Source organism: Diuraphis noxia, unplaced genomic scaffold (assembly GCF_037042655.1).
Source record: "Diuraphis noxia isolate RWA-SAM2 unplaced genomic scaffold, SU_Dnox_SAM2 contig0005, whole genome shotgun sequence".
NCBI classification, from domain to species: domain Eukaryota; kingdom Metazoa; phylum Arthropoda; class Insecta; order Hemiptera; family Aphididae; genus Diuraphis; species Diuraphis noxia.
The window spans coordinates 36,623,972-36,651,782 of NW_028301715.1; the positions used below are offsets into that span (position 1 = coordinate 36,623,972).

General features: G+C 25.7%; 2 protein-coding genes and 1 long non-coding RNA gene across 6 annotated transcripts in view; 2 read left to right on the top strand and 1 right to left on the bottom strand.

Moving 5' to 3' along the window:
- LOC107169959 (sodium-coupled monocarboxylate transporter 2) overlaps nt 1–16,065 on the top strand; it is a 33,733-nt gene extending 17,668 nt beyond the window's left edge. Inside the window, exons 10-12 of the mRNA XM_089228371.1 lie at nt 1,050–1,300; nt 1,568–1,668; nt 13,898–16,065. Of these exons, the coding sequence (XP_089084497.1) occupies nt 1,050–1,300; nt 1,568–1,668; nt 13,898–14,100 (555 nt within the window). The 3' untranslated portion in view covers nt 14,101–16,065. The remainder of the gene's footprint in view (nt 1–1,049; nt 1,301–1,567; nt 1,669–13,897) is intronic.
- LOC149055254 (uncharacterized) lies at nt 1,519–13,235 on the bottom strand. 3 transcript variants are annotated; one of them, XR_016191883.1, is made up of 7 exons: nt 13,076–13,235; nt 12,034–12,499; nt 11,645–11,862; nt 10,546–10,593; nt 7,806–7,911; nt 6,035–6,167; nt 1,519–1,911 (listed from the first exon to the last, which is right to left on the bottom strand). It is a non-coding gene; the product is annotated as an uncharacterized LOC149055254 (long non-coding RNA). The 3 variants fall into 3 exon arrangements; XR_016191882.1 differs by lacking the exon at nt 1,519–1,911 and having other exon boundaries at nt 5,591–6,167; nt 13,076–13,232; XR_016191881.1 differs by lacking the exons at nt 1,519–1,911; nt 6,035–6,167 and adding an exon at nt 6,189–7,731 and having other exon boundaries at nt 13,076–13,228.
- A 3,059-nt stretch (nt 16,066–19,124) lies between the features above and the next one.
- LOC107169957 (uncharacterized) lies at nt 19,125–26,797 on the top strand. Of its 2 annotated transcripts, XM_089228373.1 has the most exons (13): nt 19,125–19,755; nt 19,874–20,002; nt 20,745–20,871; nt 21,043–21,187; nt 21,667–21,808; nt 21,962–22,058; nt 23,688–23,754; nt 23,824–23,938; nt 24,047–24,408; nt 25,966–26,200; nt 26,281–26,342; nt 26,403–26,493; nt 26,571–26,797. In XM_089228373.1, the coding sequence occupies exons 2-13, from the start codon at nt 19,891–19,893 to the stop codon at nt 26,690–26,692; spliced, it is 1,677 nt and encodes a 558-aa protein (XP_089084499.1). In that variant the 5' UTR covers nt 19,125–19,755; nt 19,874–19,890; the 3' UTR covers nt 26,693–26,797. The 2 variants fall into 2 exon arrangements, with proteins under 2 accessions (XP_089084499.1, XP_089084498.1); XM_089228372.1 differs by having other exon boundaries at nt 19,126–19,755; nt 23,824–24,408.
- Nucleotides 26,798–27,811: the final 1,014 nt, after the last annotated feature.

Sequence of the window (27,811 nt, forward strand, 5' to 3'; positions counted from 1 at the left end):
TCTTATTAATTATGAACTATTTCTTTGTTACATCAATAAAAATTATAATATTTGCTTAAATTAAGTATACCAACATAATATTATAATATACTACGGTAGTAATTTTATAAGCATTTCAAACTATTTTTTGGTACTTAGATAATACCTAGGGAAATTTTAAAATAATACGCAATTCTTTATATCAAGCAATTTAAAAATTTAAAAATATTCCATCTTGCAAACACAATGACCACCAATCTTAAACCTAGTTCTCAGTCGTTATCACAATATTGCGTTTTAAAAAATGATGTAGGTATATGTAATATGTAGGTACTAATTATTATTCAGACGATATCATGACTTGACAACAGGGCCGAATTGGACAAATTCGGCCAACCGTTTTTTTTCTTGTTGTATCAGCCCACTTACAAACTTAATATCAATAACACCTATTACCATATTCTATGATCTGTGTAAGTCCAACACTCCATTTTTCAACTTTAAACTCTTAACACATTTTCAGTCAGCAGCCTAAAAATCCATGACTTAGACGGCACAAAATTGTCGCGAGCCACCAAGTTTTACTCGGCAACTTGCCAGGCCAAACAGGCCCTGCTTGACAATGATCGTGAAATTGAAGCTACACTTTTACTACACATTTAAACTGATTAGACAGTTGTCAGTTATACATATTTTTATTCACACTAATATAGGTTATAATTTTTTTAATTGTTTGGATTTTAAGTTAAGCGTAGTTATACAATGGACTCTACAATAATTTAAGTACATTTAAATACATTCATGGTTTTTAGAAATATAATAGTTAATAAAAATAAATAATTATTTTTCTATTCTTAGAAATTAATATTCTAATAAAATAATATGTTCGTTTTAATATTATAATATGTCAATCAAATTGAGGGTAAATTTGTATTAAGTAAAAATATATAATGGATATTATGAATACATATTTCTATGTATAATTTATAATCATCTCTAAAACTATTTAAATCCAACACATTAAATGTACATTTAATTATGAATTAATGTTTATGTTATTATTTAAACAGGGTGCTGCTGCCGGTATGATATCGAGTCATTTGATGACCCTATTTATTGTACTTGGATCATTGTCCATCGCCAAACAACCTAATTATCTGCCAGTGTCCACTGAAGGGTGTTCGAACACGACGTTCTCGCCACACATCGAGCCAATTTTTGATGTACAGTATAATAAATACAAAATGAGTTTTATGAACAAAACCCACAACGGCATTTCCAGTGTCCTGTCAACGCCCGAAGTAGAATCGTCCTCCACAGAGTACGCATAAATACAATATACAAACTACCTATACTGCAACTATACTTATAGATTATAAATTACTTTTACCTTATCAATCTCGACGAATCATTTAAGTGAAATTCTTAAGATCTTATATAAGTATAGATGCCATACGCATAAACACGCGGTTAACATACTTTGCTTAATCAGACTTCAACGTTGATATAGCATTACATATAAATAATATAAAACAAAAATAATAACAATTCTTCTGTTGTATTTAAATTTTAAATTTTCATTTTTCAGCGATATTCTGACAATGTTGTACTCGATAACGTATATGTACTATTCACTAATGGGCACATTTGTAACAGTCTTCGTCGGTGTCATAGTCAGCTACGTGACAGGTAAAAACAAAACAGATACCAATAATTACATTCAGATCAATTAAAATGTACGATTTATTGGCGATTACATATTTCGTGCACCGTGCTATTGGTGATGATGTTTACTTTATATTTATACTTATAACTCATTAATTGAATGAAAAAACATTAATTATCTAAGTTATTTTTGAATATTATTATCAAATATGTTTGCTTGATTGTTGTCTATGTTATTTTCATGTTTATAGAACCATTAAATTTGATCTGAAACAAAAAGGTTTTATATTAAAAAACTAAAGTCGATAATTATTTTAACTTGTGACATTATAATTATATCGTAACTTTTTTACCTGACACAAAACATCTATCCCATTAAAATATAATGGGTGAAACGAATATTCGCATCTTACCCACTGTATTGATAAGTAGTAACATTATAATAATATTACGAGAATTACAATCAAGACAAAGTAAGATTTCATATTGAAATGATAGATCAATCTTAGATAGCACTTGGGCCATCTACGTTTGAATTAGATACTATTTAAAATATTAAATATTATAATATATTTTACACTTTTAAAATTTTAATTTGTAACATTATTTTATCCTTTAATGTAATTAAATAATAGTTCCGCATCTTCATGCTTGTATTACTATGAATTATGGTACCTATGTATTTGTATTAGGCAGGTACCTCAGTACTTGTAAGACATTATTCGATGTTGGGAATATTTTCTACTCGCCAATAACTTATAAAGTATTTGGATATTATTGAGTATTATAATAATGTATGTGATTACAAACTATAACAATTGTTTGATTAGAATTAAGGGCGTATAATCTATATGTTTACCTCAATAGGTATTAGGTACTACGGTGGTTCTTGATTTCTGAAATTTAATGCTACTGGCTACTGTATATTTGTTTGAAAAAGTTTAACTTTACCAATAAAGTCTTAAAAGTTTTTTTCTTTAAAATTAATATTCTAATTTTTAAGTAAAGTTAACGAAATACCTAAGTACCTAATCATCATATAATCCGAATCATTTATATTGGATTATTGGAAATAATAATTTCTATTTAAATTTACCGAATATAATAATAATGATATTGACTATTTTTTCATATTTATGAATTATGAATAAGGCGAACAAAATTACTTAACCTTTTACATAGCCATATCTTGTCTAATAACCTAAGCATATTGGATTATGACAAACCAATTTTAGTTTTGATTATACTCGTATATTTCGTAAATACAATATACATGATCATTATTTAATATTTATGCTATTAGTCTGACATCACTACATCAGTGTGTATTGTAAATATTAGCCGTAGCCTATAATGTTTAAATTAACGGTTTCACAATTTCAGAAATACAGACTGGTGATGCCATACAATATCCAATTGATTATGAAACGATACTATAGTTTTTAAAACTGTCCATGTAAAAATATGGCTACATTTCAATATTTTTCTTTAGTCTATTTCGTTTACTGACAAATACTTTTTTTTATTAATTATTTATTTCATGAGAAGATGCATTATTGTAGACCCAGCTTCGTGTTAGTTCTTTTTTTTGTGAGATATTTGTTTCTTTTGCATAAGACTAATAAAAATAAAAATATTTTGGACTATTTATTTGTATAATCGTCTCTTTGCTATAATTGATAATAGAACTAGTGACGTATTTAGGGGGGGGGGGGCTTGGGCTTGGGTGGTAAATTTTTAGAGGCACTAAATTTTGTAGAGTATTTTGATATGATGCGGTACCTAGGTCATATGGGTGATAAAAAAAAGTAATCACATTCAGATAGGAACTAATAAGCTATCATGTTTTTTTTTACAAATTCATCTATTGCTAAAAAAATGTAGGTTTTAAGAGTGTCTTTTATTTTACCTGGGGCGCAAAATTCCTAAATACTTCTCTGAATAAAATCAGTTAATGTGTTTATTGAACTTCAACTGTATTTTCACATTTATATTTTTAAATATGTATCAATATACAAAGTGATTCTTTTAAGTGGATACACTAATTATCTCGAAACGTATTTACTTTTTTCAAAATATTTTTTTACATGGTTTCAAGTTGTTAAAAACCCAACGTTTTTATTAAAAAATTATATTTTTAAATATTTTTTATCCTTATCACTTTTTAAGTTTTTTACTTTTTTGAATGACAACATAGAGTTTTAATTTAATATTCCAAAGCAGAATATTTTTCTAAGTATTTTGATTCATAAAAATCGAATTTAGGGCTAGCCTTTATTTGTATTTATATTGACTCATTTTCAAATAAATTTATTGATTTTTGAAAATAAAATTAAAAGTGCGTAACATTGCAAAAACTGTTCCCTAAAACCTAACCTAAGCGAGAAGTCTACAGTTATAACAAAGAAACCAAATTTGCACCATAAAAAAGGAGAATTTTACCCATGTCACAGCATTTTTATTTTTTCTATAAGATCAATATACCAAAATTATTAAAGTTTGGAGAACTTAAATAAAAACATTACGTTACAGAAAATATTATCTTCTATATTGTGTAATCTTTTGGTGTTTCCACTAAGAGTACAGATTGAGTGGTTCTATCCCGCGCAACAGTTTTTGTTATGTTACACATTTGTTAGACGGAGACAACACATGCGAGTAACACGCCTTCTTAACAACTTAAACGTCTTGATTTAATGTTTAAAGACACGGTCTAAAAATTAAATAGAATGACAGTCAATATTTAATAAACGTTTATATGTTGTACTTTACTAATACATCTGTATTAAATGAAAATAAATTAAAGATCCATATAGGTACCTATATATAACAAAACTTGATAATTTATTCTAAGACCTGTACAGACTTAAATCAGGGGAAAACTTCAATAAATATATGTAAATCAATAAAATATATTAATATGTGAAGGTTTTTTTAATCATAACTATAGGATACACTAATTTAAATTGTAAAGTATATCTATATTTAGGGTAATGTAAGTATCTACATATATAAATAGACAAAATCGAAAATAAATTTTTTGTGTTATCTCATAAATAAAAATATAACCAATTCGAGTACTCTAAGTTTCACTGTAAGTAGATAGTCGAAACAAGTAAGATTAGGTCTTACCTTGAAATGCATGTATTATCAGTATTATAATTTAAAAAAAAAAAAAAGAAAAAAAATGTTTTTTCTATGAACGATAAAGGGCCCAAAACGATCCAAGCACCTTTGAGGTAAAAAATTTACCATAATATGTCTAAGACTGATTGGACATTGGAAATCAAGTTGTACAATACTAACTAGATAATCTTGAGGGAAAATAATAGACACTAACTTCGCAACAACTCCATTCTTGCATTAGAAAAACTGTACCTACCGTTGTTGTTTTGTCAAAATTCATTTTCATTTGCCGCCTTGCCGGTATTGATAAGGCGGAGTTGATGTTGTAAATAGTGACCGTTGTAAGATTGAGACCATTACACATTTTTACCTAGTTGTTGTTTTAAGTAACCAATGATGTTGTGCAATGGTTACAATATTGTCAGACATGCTTCATAAAAGTTAGATTTATATACTGAAGAGACCTGAAGAAATGTCGTTCTATCTTTGTATATTGTAAGAGAATTGCCATAGTAGACTCACAAAAGTGCAGTTTTCTCAAATGTATAATAATGCACAATACGTAATCTTAAAAGATAGTTTAATCTATTTTAAACTACATTAATTTTTGTAGTTATAAAATGAAATATTCATTGTACTCTGAACTTTGAATAGAGATTTCCTTTGTGTACTGTATAGACATTTATGTTTTAAGTTGAAATAACATAAAGGTTTTTATTTTTCTAAAACTAAATTCTTTCACATCGTTGGATGAATCGGCAAATATAAATGTACACCGTACAGTGTAGTTCACTGACAATAATAAAAATGAACTCTTAGATTATAATAATGAATCATTTTTTTATTTGTGATAATATTTGACGTTTTATTATAATATTACCTTTATGCTGAAAAATAACTTTAGGTCAGCTTTATATATTTTAATATAAGACCCAGTAAGGATGCGAGTTATTACTGGAGATCATACTTGTTATTTTGTATTTATTAGCATTCGAACTTCCAATATTTGATCGCTAATAAGTTGATCACTTTAATCGCTGTGTATACTTACCTACGTCTTAAGCGAGAATTGTTTGAGTTCAATTTATAAAGGTTTTGGTATATTCGTGTGACTAATAATGGTTCTGATGGTGGTATTGACTTAATATCAAATAACAGGAAATAAAAAAGAAAGGTGATGGCCAATAGCCAACAGTCCGATGAGATAAAGTAATAAGAAATAATGAATATAACGTATTACAAATCGATTAGATTAGGTACCTACCAACTTTTTCCAACTATTGATCAGTTAGAGGTTTTGATCATCTCCGGTGTGTTGAACGCAATTGAGAATAAATAAAAACATGCGTGTTCCACTCAGCTCTTCCAAAAATACATGATACACATTTTGTTTTATTCTAAATAAAATTGGAGTCGTATTAGGTAGTTTTAATAATAATATAAATTAGATTTATTATATTTATATTATAGTACCTACTACCTACGTATGTTTGTAAGCGCGTTCATAATATTAATGAATATATACTAGTACAATAATTTCGGTACGACTATAAAACTAAAAATCTAAGCAGTTTAAGCTAATAACAATGTTATTGATAGTATAACAACAATAATAATAAAAAACTAAGACTTGCATTTTAATCTAAGATTACTAAATAAATACATATATAAGTATACAAATCATATAATTTACATTTTTCAAATTTCATTTCCTAATCATTTTTACGAGTTCTTAAACAATACAAGAAAAATATTAAATATTTTAGAGGTATTTATTAATATATTAATATTAATAAATACCTCTAAAAAGTAATAATTTATTAATGCTTAAAATTATATACAATACCTAATCATTATTGTAAAAATTTAAAATACACAATTTTACAAGACAAATGATTCGAAAATGACAATTAATTAGGTATAGTATTTATAGACGTTGAATATTATCTTACTAGGAATTTAAATAAAATTATAAAAGTAAAAAATATTTTCTTAACACGAGTATCCTTTTAATACCAATAAACTAGTAAAGGTTTCATACACTTTTATTGTTATACCTACCTTACTAACCTGGCAATGATAATAATTAGCGACTCAATATATTATCTTTTATCTATAATTCATAAAAATTATTTTATTTATTCAAACATAGACATCGTCTTAAATATGGTTGTAATAATTATGCACTTGAGTTTAATACACATATATTTTTTTTTTTTTAAATAAATAAGCCTCGGCGTACAATACATTTAAGGTTAACAATTTTTAAGAATACAGTATTTACATACACATATAATTATAATAATTATATTATTATACATGTATTTAACTCAAGTGCATTATTGTTATCTTATAATTTTGAGTGCATGATAAAATTTGATTTAAATATGACTATGCTTTAAATATAAGGTCTAGGTAAATATTTATTTAAATTATCAAAATTACTGTGTAGATAATAATTGTACTATTTGAATTGGATATAGGTACGCTTTAAATAAATTGTAGATTAAACAAAACTCAATGTATCAAAAATCTTTAAATTGTACAACACCAAATAACCAGTACTTGTATTAATATAATAATATATCATGTATGCTGTATAGATATCGAATGTGGATCCATCGTAAATTTGGTAACTGGTGTATCAACCAGTGATGAATAACATAATCATTTATGATAATAAAACCAGAATTATTTTAAATTATTACAATTAAAAAAATGATTCCTAAGCATAGCTGAGATTACCATAACTTAAATATTTGTAAGAAGCTGTTAAATATAATACCCATCCTTGTAATAGAAAATGTTAAGTAGAATTAATAGTGGTATCTTTAATTAATGCACTATATTAATAACGGTTTTGGTGAAAACAAAATTTTGAAATATTTATCATAAAACGTTTATAAAGAAAAAAGAAAATTTTAGAAAGTTTTGATTTTTAAAATTTGGTCATAAATCCAACTGAAAAAAATGATCAAATTTTTAAAGTTGTATAATCAACGTAAAAGTTGTTGGAATGTTTAAAATAAATTTACCATTAATATTTTTCCATTTTTCCTCTAATAGAGTTGATGAATTTTCTTTACGAGTAGAACAGCTACAAAAGTCGAAATATAACCTTTTTTTACATCAACTAAATGGCTGAAAAAAAAACACATTTCATTATAAAATATTATAAAATCAATTAAATTATTGTTCATTCAATATCTTAAAATTTAAATTTATAGAAGAAAAATATAGAAAGGCCTAAGGTGGTTTTTTTTTATTTTATCGTTTTAAATATTTATTTATATTATACTATTAGCTGAGCACGTGCACTTCGTAGCATCAAAAGTCTTACCTCTGACTAGGTTTATGTTATGTTTATAATTATGTGTATGCATAAAATCATTCCAATTGGTAGACCGAAGAAATTTGGTATAATTATAATTACAGTATTCATCCAAGAAAAATAGATAAATAATGCATATATATATAATATTATAGGGCATTCAAATTCAAAAATGAGGCTTCAGGTATGTTGTGCTGGTAGAAAAATAAAATTACCAGAGTTATATACCATTCCAAGTACTGGACCGATTGCGACAAATTTTGGTACAGAGATATATTAGGCCTATGTGCAGAAGATAGACTAAGTTAAAAAGTGACAGGACCAAATATCATTATGTCGAATATTTGAATTTTCAGACTTTCTTCGATAAAATGAATACATTTATATAATGATTAACTAAATTGAATATCATTATAAGATTATTACTTACTAAGTTTTAACAGTTATCTATCTATATGCATAAAAATACACTGGTAACAAATTTTACACACAGTTTAAGATATTTAAGACCTAGGTAGGATTTTTAACGGGCTACGAAGTATACTATATATAAACCAATAAACAAAAATTTCCATCGTAAATCTCAAAATGTCTGTTTGAGCCATAGATCTTATACCTTATATAAGGTCTATGGTTTGAGTACCTTCCATGGTCGGGCCTATCACTTTTTAACTTAGCTAATCTCCTGTCCATAAGTATAATATATCTCTGTACCAAATTTCGTTGCAATTGGTACAACCTTTTAAGAATGCATTAAAGACAAATAGACAGCCAAAATTCCATTTATATTATATATATTATAATATTTAGATTATTTCGGATATTTTTCCAATTTTTCCCAACTATTTAAGAATAAATAAACCAAAATGAATTTTTATTTTAAAATTTAGTTGCTCTATTTTCATTTATTTATTTATTTATATATTATTATTTATTACCGGCCTGTGATATTTACGATCAATTTAAGTATCAATGTTCGATATTGAGTACCAACTATATGAAATATATGCATATTGCATTTAGGCTATAATAATGCTAAATTTAGAAAAAAATGTGTGAACAATATTATATCAAACATTAATATTTAGATAAAAATAAGTACGTGATTTATTTTAAATAGTTAAAAAATGTGTAACACATCAAATCGTCTACTTATGAAATAATAGATAGTATTTATACAAAAACTTGAAAGAACAATAGATATTTATATTTAATAGGTATTACAAATTACAACAACAAAGGTTATGATCTTTTCAATGATAGATAGTTTTGTTTTTAATGACGCCTTATGGCTTGTATTATTGACTATTTTTATTTTTTTTTATTAGAATTAAGGTTTCAACTACTAAATTCATTAGTCTGCTTATTGACTATTGTACTTATTCAAATATGAATTGCTCTCATGTCAGTCAAATTTTAAAATTCATAATAAACTACCCAAGTATAATAACAGTATTTGTCGCTATTTCACATTGTTTTGTTAAAAAAATAAAATATTCAAATAGTTATGATTGATAAAATAACACTATGTAAAAACATAAATTTGATATTTATCAAGCGTTTTTTTAATTTTTCTTTATATATTTACTAAACATTACAAAATAAAAATGAATGGTTAAAAATTTCTATTACATACAAAAATAAAATTTTCTATCCATTGAAGACAATAATAATGTCCGGTAATTCATTATTTTCCCCGTTGTCCAACTCAGGATGGCCCTCACATTTATTATTAATTTCCGTGCAGCTCTTAACTATATATAGTTTCTTAATAAATTAAGTTGATTTTTTTTTAATGGAATTTAAATTATAATTAGAAACTATTGTACGCTAAAAACTACATGTGTTTTTGTGTATTAAAAAAAATCTTTTAAACAAAATGTTATAAACTATGCTCAAATTAGAATAAAAAATGCATGTAAATCATAAAATATTTTTTAATCATTCGTTTAAATTAAAAACGAAATGATAATTGCCAAACATAACACGTCAATCCAAAATAAATTTCCGTGATTGAAAAAGTTTATTATTTAACCAATTAACCGAACCGTTTTTAACAAACAACCTATATAGGAAAGCTTTTCTTACCTACTTCTTATGTGACCTTTGTGTCACAAAAGCATTTGCATTAAACTACAAAATTTTTTTTAAATATTTAGTTTTTTATAATACATATTATATATTATTGAGAACATTTTTTTATAAATTATAAAACCAATTTTGTTTAGATATAATCATTAGTTTCACTCTAACCCCTAATTCATACCTCTAACGACCAAAATTGTACATTTTGTAGCTCATTTTATTATTTTCTCAATTAAAATAAACTTGTAAATCTTAATACTCTAATTTCACGTTATAAATCAATTATACTTTTATTTAAGTAGTTATCGGAGTTATTTATTGCGTTTTATACAACATATTATCTTATATTGTATACTTACCACTATGTGTGGGCTCTAATATATTTATTGATATAGGCACATCATATCCTGTAAATTGTTATAATCTGTTTTAATATGGTCTATGAGTAACTGTATAGAATATTATACAGATTACAGAGGGATCACTTTAAGAATGAAAAACAGCCTGAAACCAATTTCAGGTTTTTTTTTTTTTAAATAAATTAACTTTTTACATAACTTTAATTTTAACCATCCAAAAAGGTTTTTTTTAATGATTACTTATAATATTAAGTTAATATTCTACAGTTAAGCTTTTGTTTTTTTAGGAAAATGTTTGTTTAAAAATAAAATATCTGATAAAAATGTTTATTTATAATTTTTGCAAATTCTTGTTGCGATGAGTGCAATAAATAATAATCTATATTATCACATATTTTGGTGGTTACTTTTTTACACAGGAACATTTTAAAAATAATATCCTACTCCAGATTATAAGACTATAGGATATCATTAAAAATTGATAGTAAGAAAAGAAAAGAATATTATAAATTAAAGGAAAATAATTAATTTTGATTTTTTATAGGATATGAATGTTCAAACTTTATAATTTACTATTCTACAAAAATTAATTTTACAGACGATATTGAATGAAATATTTTTTGTTGTAATTAATGTCCATAGTTAATAATCTATAATATTAATGTTAATTATCATTAATTATTTAGAAATTTAATCTAAAAATTAGTTTAGATCCATTGAAAATTCAAATTCTCATTATATTTTAAATAATACTAACTAATAATTATCAGTGATTACTTTACAAATAAATATTGAATTATTTAGAGCATTACTTGAAACATCAACAAATCCTATAAAAGAAACTTTTTTCAATTTTTTGGTATACCTAAAAAATCAAATCTAATTAACTTGAAGACAACGTATCAATAAATTATTATTTACTTCTTACTATCTTAATAAATCTCATATATAAGTACACGTTTTTTTTTTAAATCTTCATAAAAATTTGGTAAAATGTATACGAGAAACTTAAATTGCATAAATGTAAACACTCAACATACGTACGATTTAATTTAAATAAAAATTATAATTATTCTAGTACAATAAACGATTAACTTACCTCTTTCGTCTGAACATTCTGCGATGGCGTTGGAGACAGTTACTCTTTGTATACTATTATACTATTGTGTAAACCTAATACACAGACGATATCGCCTCGTGTGTGTAGAGTTCTTATCACATGTATTTTCGAATCAAGTGTTTCCCAAAGTATATTCTTAGTCACTTTGAAACTTTGACCTCAAATTCAATATAAACGTAGGTGCCTAGGTATAATAGCTATAATAAATACGGTCAGATTATAAACCAATTGTAGATAAAATTATAAAAATCATACATTGGGCATATAATTATTTCAATAAATAAATACATCACACTATGCAATAATATTATGTTCATATTACATTAAACGGAGTGCATACAAAAATTGAAATTATATTAAAAATTTACCCAACATAATATATCCGTAGGTATCTACGAAATTATTTCTCGCATTCTCATGTTGAATGAGATTCAAATCGTTTTTCAAATGGTTGTGTCACGTCAATTATTGCTCATTATTATTGCCATCGCTTATTCCGCAGTCATATTACACTTGTATAAGCATAAACTCATAAAGCCGTATACTCAACAACTCATCTAGATATAGTTGTAGGTTTGTAGGTAGATATAAATGTATAACTAATAATATGTAATATACGAGTCACTATTGGTACCTATCTGGTTATCTACGGTAACGATGAAACAAAATATTCAATTTCATACAGCTCCATAAAAACATCCGTAACTGTCGTACCTATTGCATATTATTATTGGAATGTTTCAAAAATAAACACTGAGACCGCCCGACTTACTATCTTTTGAACGAAGGCGTGCGCTCGGACGTGTCCGATTGTACTAAAATAAATCTGAAATACTGATAGGAAGAATGATTATATATTTTTTTACCGCGTGAAAAGCTCATCACGACACTGTAGAAGATATGAAATAATATTTGATATATAATATATTATTTTTTCCTTCGAATTGAACACTATATATAGTTTTACCTACTATGTGATGAATTGGAACAACCAATTTAATTATTATACTATTATGTATATGATTCTACAAATAATTTAAACGGTAAAAATATGAATACCAAAGTCGTGAGTTGAAAAATATTACTTGTTTTTGATAAGTAATAATTTTTAATCACTCTGTATTTAAGTATGTTTAACTAAATAGGTAATAATACATTATTATCAGTGGTCTCACGTAAATGCAACAAAAAAATATTTGAAATGTTGATTCATTCTGTTTTTCTGTTTTTCATATTTTTTTATTTTGACATGTTATATTATGTACAATGTACATATTAGTATATGTATATATTTATATAATTTGTTTGTATTTTTAACAAAATCGCAAAAAACTAATGAAATGTTTTATATATTTTTTGGAAAATACATTTGATGGCGGTAAAAAAATATCCAACGAATGCATGCAATACCTGTGTCTAGATTAAGACCTTGAAGATTTGTTAAATGATAGGATAGATACTCGACATTTTCAAAAAATTCTTTAAAATCACATGGGGTCCAGAAGCCAAATTTTGAAGCAGTTAGGACTTCAGATTTAAAAAAAAACTTTGACTACTGCAGCAAAAACTCATTCCTTATAAATGATAGAGTTGGACTAGCTATAAAAAATACGACTAACTATTAAAAAATTCCATTTCCTTATAGGTGTATAAACCAGATAACATTTGTATTTTTTTACGATTTCATAATGGTAATTGGAGAGGGACCAATAGTACAACATTTATTGTATGCTGACAGTATATTTTTTATGTCTACATTTGTCTTAATCTTGCATTAAGACTCGATATATGGCAAGCTTAAAACATAATCTGTAATATTTAATGTCTTCATAATATAAATTTTTCATTTGTCCATTCTCTTTTCACTTCTTTCTTTTTCAATGCGCGATAATAGTACGAATAATATTATGTTAATATAAAATATAAATACATATTTTGAGAAAAAAAACATTGTCTGAAATAACGTTTAACGGCTGTCGACTGATATAACGACGTATTGGCTGTTGAAACATTCGTCCTTTAAGTTTTTGATTTTTTACAATATGTTATATGACGATTACGATGTAAATTATATTATTTTATATTATTATAAGTACATATTTGTGATATTGGTGACTATAATATTATTATTAATTACCATCTATTTCCTACTACATATTGTAATATCATTGTTTACGTTGTAATATAGTATTCAGTATAATATAATACATAATATGTCATTTCTGCATGCAGACCTGTGGAGTAAAGAAGAGTCGACCAACGAGGACCTGTTGCACCCGATGAGCCTGAAAGTCAAGTCCATGTGCACCGGCGAGAAACAGCGATATGTCACGGATGGCAAACACAACGGTCCCAGCACGCTGCCAATGACCAACGAGGCGCAGTCCACACCGGTCTCAAGCATGTTCACCTCAAAATCAAACTCTTCTTCGTAACCGAATGTCTTATTTTACAATAAGAGTGCAGGGTGCCTATGAGTAATAAATACAAATAATAATAATAATATGATGTACAGTAGCCGTGCGCGTATATCAAACAAATATTATTATTATGCACGATTGCAGTCTACTTTGTATTATTCCTGTGTATACATCATAAAATAATATATACTCGTATATTATAATAACGAAATTTTAAATTGTTAAAATAATAAATATACGATATAAATATATAATAATTAGGTTTAGGTATAGCTAGGTGGTAATGTATTATATTAAAATAATAATTTGTTGATGCCATAATGTAGACGCAAGCGAATACCGAATTTTGCACGACCTCTTCTCCACCCCAACCACCATCGCAAACCAGTGATAATATTATTATTATTAAATAGGCAGTATTATATTATTTATTCACGCATGCATTCATCCTGTTGCAAATCGTATTTTAGTAACATGTTATGGGCATACATCATATGATAGTCGGTAGGTCATAGGTAGTATAGGTATTTATAGTATTATAGTGTCGCGTTATTTATTTATGTAGGTACTTAATTCATTATTTTTTTACATTTAATACATTTTATTTTCACGACAACGATAAAAAAGACGAAACAATGTGATCTTGCAAACGCGAGAAATGGAATAGGTAAAGATGTTATTATGTTTTAATATAAAATACCGACGTCCGCAAGCCTCGTGTAGATTAAGTTCGCTACGGTCTTGTTTTGAATAGAATTCCGTCAAAAACATAGAGGTCGAAAACATTTTTCCGTTAAGTCTTCCTATCAACCGCGCTTGATCAATGATTAGCTATGCAAAAGTTTCGTTATTGTCATATTTTTTCTTTTTTTATTCCACTGTTATTATAAAATTAACATTTAAGTAAACGAAAAATATTGTTAATATACGTTGAAACGAATTTGGATATTATTTTTTAATCCATTTCAAATTTTAATTTTGAACTGACTACGATCGAGTCCTCGACACTCCACTCCCCCCCCCCTGATTTATAATACAAGTGAACCACAACTATACAAAATGGTCGTATACATATTTAATAATTTATCATTATAATTATTAATATGATCATATGACTACAATTAAACTGCGCGAGTATAATAATATTTTATGTATAGGTTATACCTTATCTTGATTTATATTTAATTTTTTATTTTGATTCATTATTGTTTAATTTGTTTTAATTTTTAAATACAACAAAATATTTTTAATGTTATTTTTAATAATATTTCTGAAATAATTCAGTAGTATTAAGGATATTTATTATTTATATTTATTATAGGTATATACTATATATATATAAAAGGTATAGTTTATGATGTTACATATTTTTCAGTATTTTATAATATTTGTCTATGAAAAAAAAATACATAACTTTATATTTGTATGCATAAATTACTGTGTATATATTATATAGATTTAACAAGTATAATTACCACATTGGCGTCATTTAAAGGGATTGTACATAGTAATATCTTGGCTCTGTGGCTCTGTCCTTTTTTTAAATACCTATTGGCTATTACTGATCCGATTGATGGAAATGGAAAGACCGAAAAAAGTTTCTAATAAAAATATGTTAAGTTAGGTATTTTTTCTAACCGTATCAAGAACACATTTCTGTAAATTTTAGTATTTATAATAATACAACATAATACATCATAATTATAATTGATAACTAAAGATATTATTGTTGTAAGATAAAATATTTTAACATCATGACATTATGGTGTGTAATGCTGAATGTTACAAATATTTTAACGAAAATTACAAAAATTGTTTATGAAATTATTAACTACTGATGCAAAAACCTCGGAAGTAAAAATAATTATTATTTGCAGTGGGTAAAATCAATATTGCTGCCAAAATGACGTCACTGTATTGAATTACTATTTTTAAATAAATTATTATATTTTGCATACAATGTATGTATTGATTTTACCATGATGTTTGTGTTTTTTTGTGTCTGTCATCGCGTTTTGGGGCAATAAAAATGCTTAGATTTTCGACTTCAGTACTTCGTTCGATCAGAAAGTGAATCTAGTTGGTATGATGGATCAAAACTAAAAAATTCCCAATATTTTTCTTAATAATTGGTATAAACAAACTGAAAATTAAGGGGAAAACGGGAATTTTTACGCACAATCAATTTTCGGAAAAATCGATTTTGGTCATTGATGTAACTATAAGACGAATGACCATCCATTGATACATGAAATTTTCAACGAATATTTATATAAGAATGTTCTATATTGAATTATTTATATTCATATGCGATTTTCAATTATTATTATAGTTTTTATTTAAATTAAAACCGATAACAATTTATTTGTTTGGTAGAAAAGCTTGAAAATTTAATTCAATAAGGCTCCTAATTTATTGTTACAACAGCAATTGAAAAATAAAATAAATTCATAGTCAATTTTCTTTTTAAATCTAAATTTTATTTTTTTTATTTTACAATTTGAAATACACAATCTGTACAACATAGCACAATATGATATTATAATAGTAGCATAATATTTTGAATTAAGAAGTCACCCATCGGTGACATTTGGCTGGGAATTAACGCTGTCTACCTTAGATTACCTTAGATTTGAAAATTTAATACAAGATTCCTTACAAGTTTGTCAATCTTTATCACAAAAAATGTCCACCAGAAATTCAAATTAAACTTTTATAAGCGTTTGAAATTTAAATTTTTACAACATTGGATTTTCACTATAGATTTCTCATTTAGTGATTTTCTTATTTTGGTTTAACTCTAAAACAAATGACCGCAGATACTTAAAATTTTCACTGAATGTTTAAATAGGCATTTTCTATATTTGATACAATTTTTGATTTTTTTGTTTATTTTATTATTAAAATTTTGTTATTTATAGGTATGTTTAGTTCAAAACATTTTGATTTGTTTAGAGCTGTTTACTGACATTTTAATTTTTCAACTTTTTTAGTTTTTTTTTCTATAAATATCGATAAAAATTTGTTTGTTGGGTAGAAAAGCTTGAAAATTTAATTCAAGACACCTAACATATTGTTACAATAGCAGTTGAAAAATATTAAAAATACATAGCCACGATTTTTTTTATAAGCATTTGAAGTTTAAATTTTGACTAAATACGTAAAAATTACAGCAATGTTCAAATTATCTTAGGTAGATAGAAATTCATAAAAGTTTTTCTTTTTAAATTTAAGATTTGAAAATTTAATACAAGGCACCTAACATATTTTTACAATAGCAGTTGAAAAATAAAAGAAACATATTGTCACAATTTTTTTTTTTACACTCAACAAAATAAAAAATAATATAAACCCATGGAAAAATCCTGAACTCAATTGAAAAGATGAAACCATAATAAACCGCCTCCGAATTGGACACACACACCTACTTGATGAATAAAGACGATCCTCCACTATGTGACTCATGTATAGCGTACTTTTAACCGTCAACCGCATCATCGCTGAATGTAAAAAATACAACCAGTATCGAAATCAATTTCACATCTCCGAACAAATCTGCCAAGCACTTGGACCAAACCACAGGATGTAAAAAACTTAATTTTATCCTTAAAAAAAAACAGAATTGTAGGTACAATCTAATTTAATGTAAAAACTGTAAATACTTAAAATACTCAAAATGTAAGCAAAAAAAAAAATACTTTTACTAATGGCCTAGTTGTCCATATATTTTAATCAATAAAAAAAATTTTTTACAAGCATTCAAAGTTTAAATTTTGACAACATACCTAAAAATCACGAAAATTCGCAAATTATTTTAAGCTAGAAATTCATAAAAATGTTTCTTTTTAAATCTAAGATTTTAAAATTTTTAATGATTTATAAAATGTTCTAGACTGCAGATAAACCGTCTCCGCTCAGAACCGTTTTTCGTATACAATGTTGTATAATATCATTGGATTCAAATTTAATTCCATCCATCATTACAGTAACCCATTTGTAACCTGATGTACAGCAGAGCGACATCCACGACTTACCCGCTTTTTTTAAATTATTATTTCTGAGTGCACACGCATTTTGAGCGCAAACAATTCCAAAACGACCCAAAATTATACTCATGTAAATTATCAGGTTAATTTTTAAGATATTAGTTTAAATTTCGAATAATCCAAATAAATGTTTTTATCAATTTTAAATAATCAAACGAAATTTATACTTTATAGGAATTGAGAAACGAAGTATTGAATATATGCATAGATATTAGATAGGTAGTCCAAGTCAATATAAAATATGGGAACATGAATATTAGTAGCTTAAGAATTTCAGTAGACAGCGGCCAGTGGATAAAGTAGTTTTTGTCCGCGAAATAATTATTAGGTACAGAAATCAAATTTGATGTTAAGAATATATTATCAGTGGTTGTATGTGGGTTTTTTACGGTGATAGTTCAATATTGTAGCAAGTTATGCGTATGTAAAAAAAACAGTAAATTAAAAATGCTCATAACGCACTTAAAAACTAAGTCATCGTAAAACACAAGCATACAAACACACTAACAACACAGATAATGATCTTACCATCAAGTTTCATAATAATAAGACAATTTACTCTAATTTTTAAATAGATGCCTAGAATATTCTATAATAACTATTGTAACTCAAATTTGAATAGATTGGTTCTATGAATAACATTAATTAAATTTAAAAAAAAAATTTTAATCCTTGGATATTCAAATTGAATATTTTATGCATATTTTTACCACACGATAATTTGTAAATTTTCGCGATTTTAACAAAATTCATTAAAATTCAATCTTCAAACGCTTATAAAAAATCTGTGATCAAAGATTTTCGATATTTTGTATTTGGTAGATTAAATACTTACGAAGAATTTTGTAATAAATGTTCATGATTTTTTGACTAGTAAAATAACAGCACATATCATCTGAATCTAGTAAACGAAAATGCAATATGTCGTAAGTGTGTTTTGTGTAAAACGGAGACAACATATTATTATGTGGATACGATTTGTTTTACGAAGCCCTCAGCATTACGTCATGAAGAAATATTGAAATATTTTGTCGCAGCATTTGTATTTTTGTGCGCTGCGCTCAACTGTGGTAGCAGTGCTATATTACTATATTAGTGTCTTTGCAATCCCTGGTGGCTATCTCTTGTAACTAATCTTTGATTGTAGTAAGGCGGGTTTCCAATGTTTCCATTATACCCCCGTGCCGCACACGTAAAATGTTCGGTTATGTCCAACCACGCGGCAACGTGATTAATCATGTAGTAGCCTTACCTAAACTACCAATCACAGCTAATATTTATGCGAACGTGTTACCAACATTTCCTTACCATAATAATTATTCTGTGCAATTACCAATGTGACCTGTACAAGTATTCGCTAATCGGGAACCGGTTTATATTATACCGAACGTTTGTTTTAACGTATTAAAAGACGACAAAACAAGGTACACCATTTTAATTTATAGTATACTTCCAAAAGTTCCAACTATGAACTATTTAACAGCTATAGTACAAGACGGCAGTTATTTCTGACTTCTGTCAAGTATTGTAACAGCTATTGCCTGTTGATATATACAGTATACGGAAAGAATAACGAATTTTAGGTACAATTTACATTTACTGTTATGTTATATGCAATAAAGTAGTAAGTACTCAAACTTTCTTTATATTACCATTTATCGTTGAATGTTTTTATACTCTATCATCCACGTTTTATATCTTAATTAAATCTGTTATTTATGTTATTATGATTTCAAATCCAGTTGATTCAAATTCAATAATGTCAGCTAATGATGATAATGATTCAAGTGCAATCAACGACCTGAGTAAAATTCATTTGACTTTTTATGAAAGTAGTTTCGAACTTTGGAGAATTGAAGAAAAGTGTCGTTGTAAGTATTTTAATTTTAATATAAATTATCAATTTTTCGCTTTAAAATCATATTAATTCTTAAATAAACATTTTTTATATGATTAAATAATGACTGATAACAGGTATTGACATATAAATACAATTTATATTATTTTTGAGTTATAGATTGTAACATGAGGAATTGAGCATTTTAAACTACGTAACTTAAATCGGTAACCTAAAATGTACCCATACCAAACTGAATTAAACTTAAACTTTTGAAATAAATTAAAAATCAAATTTCAAGTTAATGTAAAACATAAAATATTTTTTGTTTAAAATATGACATGTTCCAATTTTTTATTACGATAGGTATAAGTGGATGCACTTATAAAACAAACAATTTACTATGTATAAAATTAATCCATATAATTTGTCTATAAAAAAAAATCTATACACACCTGTTTAGAAAAAATAATATATTTAAATCTCGTTTTAAATGTATATTTAATTTTGAATAATACATAGTAATTAATTTCTTACATTAGGTATAATATATAAAAATAGATACTTATTTGTTTATAAGTCTCTATCTAAATCAGTTTATTTTCTTCTATTTTGCAAAACCCTAATAATCCAAAGTTGTCTTTAAGTCTCTCCAACATTGAATTATCGAGTGTCTATCATATACCAATACATTTATGATTTATTACCCAAAAATTTCCATCAAGACACAATCTATTGATCTCAGTTTTCACTTAAACCTAAATTACATATTTTAGTAAAATTAAAAAGTATTGAAGAGATCGAACATTCTATTAAACAAGTTACTTTTGAAAATGAATGGATTGAAAAACAACTGCATCATACTAAATCAAGAATGAATGAAGTTAGAGAAAATATAGTGAAGTATGTAACATGAATACATAATAAAATATATATATATAAATATTTAAATATAATTTATCTTACCTATAAAATTGTATAAATAATATTTTTATTTTAGTATTTAAAAAAATTCTAATTTAAAAAGTGAAATCAAGCTAAGAATGGTTTATAATTTTATTTTATTTTTTTTAGTATTGACACTATCACTATCTCCCTAAATGAAACATTAGCTCATCTTGAAATTGAACACGAAAAGAAAAAATTCATAGTAAATAAATCAAAATGTGAATATGAATTACAGCTATTTATAAGAATGGAATTATGGCAAAAAGAAGAGGTGAGAAATTTCATTTGTAATAATATTTTGTATAAAAAATTTTGTGATAGTTTATTGTACTTAAAGGTTTAAATATTAACAATAATTTATCAATGACTTAAACAGATTTAACTGATAATTGTTCTAAAAAATATTTAAATACCAAAGTAAAATTACAATTACATCAACTTGAAATATTTTATGGAAAATAAAAATATGATCTTAATAATTTTTTTAATGATAACCAAATTGTGAAACATATTTAGCTATTATGTCTAATAATAATGCATGTAATAAAATATAAAAATTTATAATTTATGGAAATTCCATAAGGTTACTTATGATCTTATTTAATTATCTACCTAATTGATTTATTTTAATCTCACGACCTTGTCCCTATAGAATTATTATAGAAAAAAAATTATGAAAGGTGATTTAAATATATGAGTAGTAGATTCAAATTTCTAAGATTAAAAATAAATATGTAGTTAACTGTTTAGGAACGACTAAATAATATACCTGAAGTTAAATTATTAAAAGATGCTGACTCTGAACTAAAAAACACAAAATTAGAATATGAAGAATTGCTTCTAAATCTACAAAATTTAGTTGAAAAGATTGACATAGCTACAAAAGAAAATGGTAATTTATAAGCAAAAGTCATTAAAATCTTAGTATTTAGTTCTTCTAGAAATTTTTTATTTCAATCAAATTATTGCCAGGTAGAAGAAAGTACTAATAACTGTTTGTATTATCTATCTAATTGTTTTACTCAATGAAATAATATTATTACAGATGAAAAACAGAATCATATTATCATACAATTTGCCAAAGTCTATGTTGAAATGATGTCTTTAAATAAAAGAGAAGAAAACTGTAAATCTCTATTAAGGTAATTTTTTTTAAATTTCTTACATTTTGGGATAAAATAATGATTATTTTATACAAGATGTATTCAATAAATACCCAAACTTAAATGATGGTAGAAAAATATTTTATGTTATTATACAAAACAAAAAAAAAACAAGAGATAATGACCATTATTTCAGTATACAATAATAAATATCTCCATTCAGTTACAGAAAGAAGTAGTGTTCAAAATTTGCCGTTTATATATAATCACGATTTCACAATAGATCATTGACGATTGATATTGCTTTATAGAATTAATTTTTTAGGGGTGATATTACATAGACATATATATATATTATCTCGAAACCAAAATTCAATCATCATAATGCAAGATATCAAATTCAACTCGTCTAAAACAATGTCGTCAGGTCCGGTCAAACATCAAATGCTCATTGTTTTTTTTTTCGGTTTAGTCTATTATGAGTTTGTATCTATAAGGCATACAGTAAATTAAGTGTTTTAAATGCACTGTAAAAGGCCAGAAGCATGGAAATCAGTTGGGTATTAATGTTGTATGCGGTCTACCGCACACTTGTCTTCTACCATGTATGTTTCTACATGTCATATGCGGTCTACTGTCACGCATCTATATATGTATATATATTTTTTTGGACATTATTTTGTTTTAAAACTTCGAATTATTAAAAAAATGCATGCTACATCTCCATCATTGCTGCCCTCGTATTTGGCGGAACAATGGTGGCGTCTAAAAAACAAGAATGACAACACATTTGATTGTTTTTTAAGAGATGTAAAATTATATTGTACCTAATTTAAGTTGATTAATGTATATTTCTATATAATTTTAAATTTTTTGTCAGTTAGGTATTTTTTAATTCATATACTAATTAAATTTACCCACACATTATAATAAATTAATGCATATTTTTATATATTTTTACATTTTTTGTCAGTTAGTTTTTAATACATATACTAATTAAATTTATCCACATATTTTAATGCATATTTTTGTATTATTAAATATTATATTGAAATTCTACATTAATAAATATATTGTAATTCTACATTTATATATTCATTCATATTTTTAACTATGTGGTAGACGACAAATGTGCGGTAGAGTCGGTAGAGTGCATATGACATATAGAAATGGGCGGTAGGCCGCATACAATATGAATGCCATCAGTTGTGGTTTTTGTATGATTTGCACCACAATGCACCAGTGCATTCAGCTCTTTCCATACGTGCATTTTTAACATCTAAAAATATACCAATGGCAATGGTACCTTACCCAATATATTCACCAGACTTAGCTCCCTGTAATTTTATTTTTGTTTCCAAGACTAAAATCTACTTTCAAAGGCCAAAAATTCAAAGGCATTAACAAAACTATTAATTACGCAACAGAAGAGCTCAAAGCCATAATTATGGAGAAAATTCAAATGTGTTTCAAAAAGTAGGAAGACTGTTGGAAGCAATGTTAAGGACACTATTTTGAAGGTGATCCATTTAAATAGTTAGAAAGTTTGAAATATCATTTTTAATAAAGTTTGTCCGGATATTTATTGAACACATCTCGTATAACTGAACTAAAGCTGGTATACCTATTATAAATTAATTATTTTTCTATGGTATACTTATATTTTAGGAAATTGAATACAGAATATAAAGAGAAATGTAATTTGAAAAATGCACTACTTGAATCCCAAAAAAATGTAAAAACAAATAGTATCTATGTTTAAGCTAATGGTTATTGTGCTAATATTATTACATTTGATTTTCAGAAAATTAATAATGTATTCTTTTGGCCACATACTCACAGCAAATTTGAATCCAAAATATTTGATATAAAACTTAATTTGTTGGACCAATATCTAAAACCTAATATAAGTTATTCCAGTAATTATGATCACTCCAATTTTATATATGATGAAAATGATATGGATATCAAAGATTCAAAATCAAATAATAAACAAAAAAAAAAAGTGACTTTTCATTCATTTTCAGAGGATAAGATATCCCCAGAAACAAGTGATTATAATGTAAATGGCTGCAAAAACATAAATACATTTGTAGTAGAAACCGATCAAAATATAAACAACAATCCTGCACAGTTAAAAAATTGTCTTGATGTGCAAGAGAGGACCATTCAATTTAAGAAAAATGATATTATAGAATCAAAAGAAATGCATTCTAAAAACAATGATAAACATAATATGAATGATGGTGATCTTAATGCCTATACTGATAAACGTAAAACTATTGATGAACTGTCAAATTTTAAATTTAAAAAACCATATACTCCAGTACCAAATAACAATAAAATTCATTCAACAATTATTCAACCAAGTAAAATGAAGATAAACAAGGTATTTTTAAATTTAAGTAACTAATACTAATTTAAGCTATAGATAAGCAGGAAATATTAACCTTAAGCAACTTTGATATTCATGTCGTATGCGATCTACCGCACACTTGTCACCTATCACGTATGTTTCTACACGTCATATGTGGTATACTGCCGCGTATCTATATAATATATTTTTTTGGTTTAAAACTTCAAATCATAAAAAAAATGCATATATCTCTATCGTTGCTGCCCTCGTATTTGGCGGAACAATGATGGTGGCGTCTAAAACACAAAAATGACAACACATTTGATTGTTTTTTAAGAGAGTTGAAATTATATTGTACCTAATTTAAATATAGATTAAGAGGACGCCACGCCCGCATGTGTTGTCTCCGTCTTACAAACGTATAACCTAGCAAAATCTGTTTAGCGCGGGACAACTGTTCTCCCTCAAAATTTATAATAGAATTTTCAAAATTTCACAACGCATAGGTAAGAACTGTATCTGTGTCATAGTGTCATTATTTTTTTGATAGCACAAACCAATAATTTTAAATAATTCAATGAAAAAATAAAAAATAAATGTATTTTCTTAAGCTTATAACTTTAATTGTATATATGTTATGTTAAAAATAAAGATGCTATGACACAGATAAAGTTCTTACCTATGCTTTGTGAAATTTTGAAAATTCTATTATAAATATTGAGGGAGAACAGTTGTCCCGCGCTAAACAGATTTTGCTATGTTACGCACTTGTAAGACAGAAATAATACATGCGGGTGAAGTGTCCTCTTAATGCATATTTCTATATAATTTTACATTTTTTGTCAGTTACACTGACACAGTTTTGGTCTACCGCACATTTGTCGTTTACCACGCATGCGATATACCGTATATGACATGTAGAAACGAGCGATAGACCGCATTCGACATGAATACTACAACCTCTATTAGCTGATTGATAATTTTAATTTATAATACCAAATATTGTGTATACATAATAATAATGACATTATGGAAGGTATGTAGGAATATAGAAAATAAAGATATAAAGTATAGTGACATTATTTAAAAATCAAATATAAATATAAATATTTAAATAAAAATTGTATTTATAAATGAATCCTTATTGCCTATTGGTCGAGAATTCTAAACTTTTTTAAATATTGAAATTATAAATTTTGGACTAATAGAATTTTATTAATTGCTGCAATTCTGTCTGTATTAAAAACTGTTTCTAATGCTGGACAAGTTGGGTTTCTCAAAAGACTGATTCAAATGAAAATAGTTTTTTAAAATTATTTGGCAATCCGTACAATAAAAACATGTATCTATTTCAAATTCATTTTATTTTTTTATTTCAATTTATCCTTAGTCCATAGACTATATAACCAAGATGAATATTTGATTAATTTTTTTCGTGGAATTTAGAATTTAGATAGTTAGTTTAACCATTGATTTTATAATATATTTTATATATTATATACTTATTCTCTTATAAATTTATTGTATCTTAATTGTAGGAACATTACTATTTTTGAATTATTGATTTTCCATAATTTTTTTTCTTTTCAGGATATTCATATAGATGACAATTTTAATCATGCAAAAGTTAAAGAATCTAGTCTATTAATAGATAGTTATAATAATGAAGATTGTCAGATTGATAAGTATCATTTACAGGAAATGAATTTTTTTAAATCTATTGAACAGCCAAATGTAAACAATCTTACTGAAAATATCAACATCTTTAATGATTTATCACAATCACACGCAAATGTATCTCTTGAACAAAATGAAGATGTATCTGGTCTGTAAAAATGGTCTTTTCTCCTTACTGTTTGTCCTTTTTTGTTGTATGTATTAATTTATTAACTTTATTTTTAATAGATGCATTTTGGAACTATTGTTCAGATCCGATGTCTCAAAATAGTGCAAACAGTAGTTTATGTGTATGTAAAAATTAACTAATTTATTTTATATCAACTAAATTTTTTTTTCTTTTTTTTTAGAGGTTAGACTTATCTGAATCAAATGGAAATATTCATAATATTAGTCAATATTCCGATAATATGCAATTCAACTTTTCAAACTATTTCAACAGTAAGCTATTATTTATCACTGAATTTATTTTTTATTTCAATTTAATTTAAAAAAATTAAATGTTTAAAAAATTGCAGGTGATTTAGATGTTACTCCTGAATTAAATTTACTAGGTTTAGAAACACCACAACAATCTAGTACACAAACTAATAAATCTGATTTTTTGTCATCTGGTAAATTTAATTTCAAATTTTATTAAAAATAAAATTATATGTACTGTTTAAAAATAAATACTTCTCTTTTATGTTTATATAAAGGTCAAACGTATACTTTAACAACCTTTATATCATTCAAGTAGTTATAGTAGGCGTTTATTTATTTTTTATGTCATTAAAATACTAAAATTACTATAAATATATTTTTATTTATTTTGACTTTGAAAGATAATGAATAAAAATTAAAAGTGAATTAACTTTATTGTTTTATAAATAATTATAAGAAAATATATATTCTTTTTTATATAATATTAGTATTTGTGTATCTATGCTTTATATTTTGTATGTTTATTTATATTTCTTTTGATTAATACATCTATTGATAACGGTGTATAAAAATGTTTTTTTACTCCTTTAAAAGGGCCTGGTTTAGGATCCTGGTTTCAGAATATATTTCTTTGTATTAAAAAATTAATGAAAATAAAATAAAATTAGACCTACCCATTTAGAACTAAGACTTTTATGCAATAAATAAATCATCAAATATGCATTTATGCTTCAAATCATTTGGTTTATGTTTTATATTAATACTTAGAGCAAGCAATTCAATAGGTACTAAAATAACTTAAACTTGTTTCGTCAAATTTTTCATGACAATTAAAATAGATACTCGTAAGGATAAGGTAATTGTCTATACTTATATATTATACATGGGTACCTGTAATGGTCATATTCTCATGAAAACTTCAAGATTAAATGCTTTCTCACCTTAAATTCATAAAACAAATGTCAGTTTGAACATTTAAAATATTAAAATCAAAAAATCGAACAATACATATTATCACACCAAAATTTTTTTTTAAATATGGTTGACTACGAAAAAGGCTAACTTACTGAAAATGCATCTAAATAAGTATCTGCTTTGATCCATGGAGGTTCCATAATAATATGACTAATATTAAGATACGTAGGTATTTAGATTGTTTCAGACTATACAAACCATTGATATTCGATTACTTACAGTGACATTTCAAGGGTATGATTTTATTGAATTACTTATCATTAATATTTAATGGGATTGGGGAATCTATTATATGTACTATGTAGGTAATTTATTGAGTGTTTTCAGAGCCTTTGAATTATAATTTTAACTTGTACCTGGG

Coding starts and splice junctions, on each gene's coding strand:
- LOC107169957 (XM_089228372.1), top strand. CDS start 19,891: ATGTCAGCTAATGATGATAATGATTCAAGTGCAATCAACGACCTGAGT. Junction 26,343..26,402: donor GTGCAAACAGTAGTTTATGT/GTATGTAAAAAT, acceptor CTTTTTTTTTAG/AGGTTAGACTTATCTGAATC. Junction 26,494..26,570: donor CTTTTCAAACTATTTCAACA/GTAAGCTATTAT, acceptor AAAAAATTGCAG/GTGATTTAGATGTTACTCCT.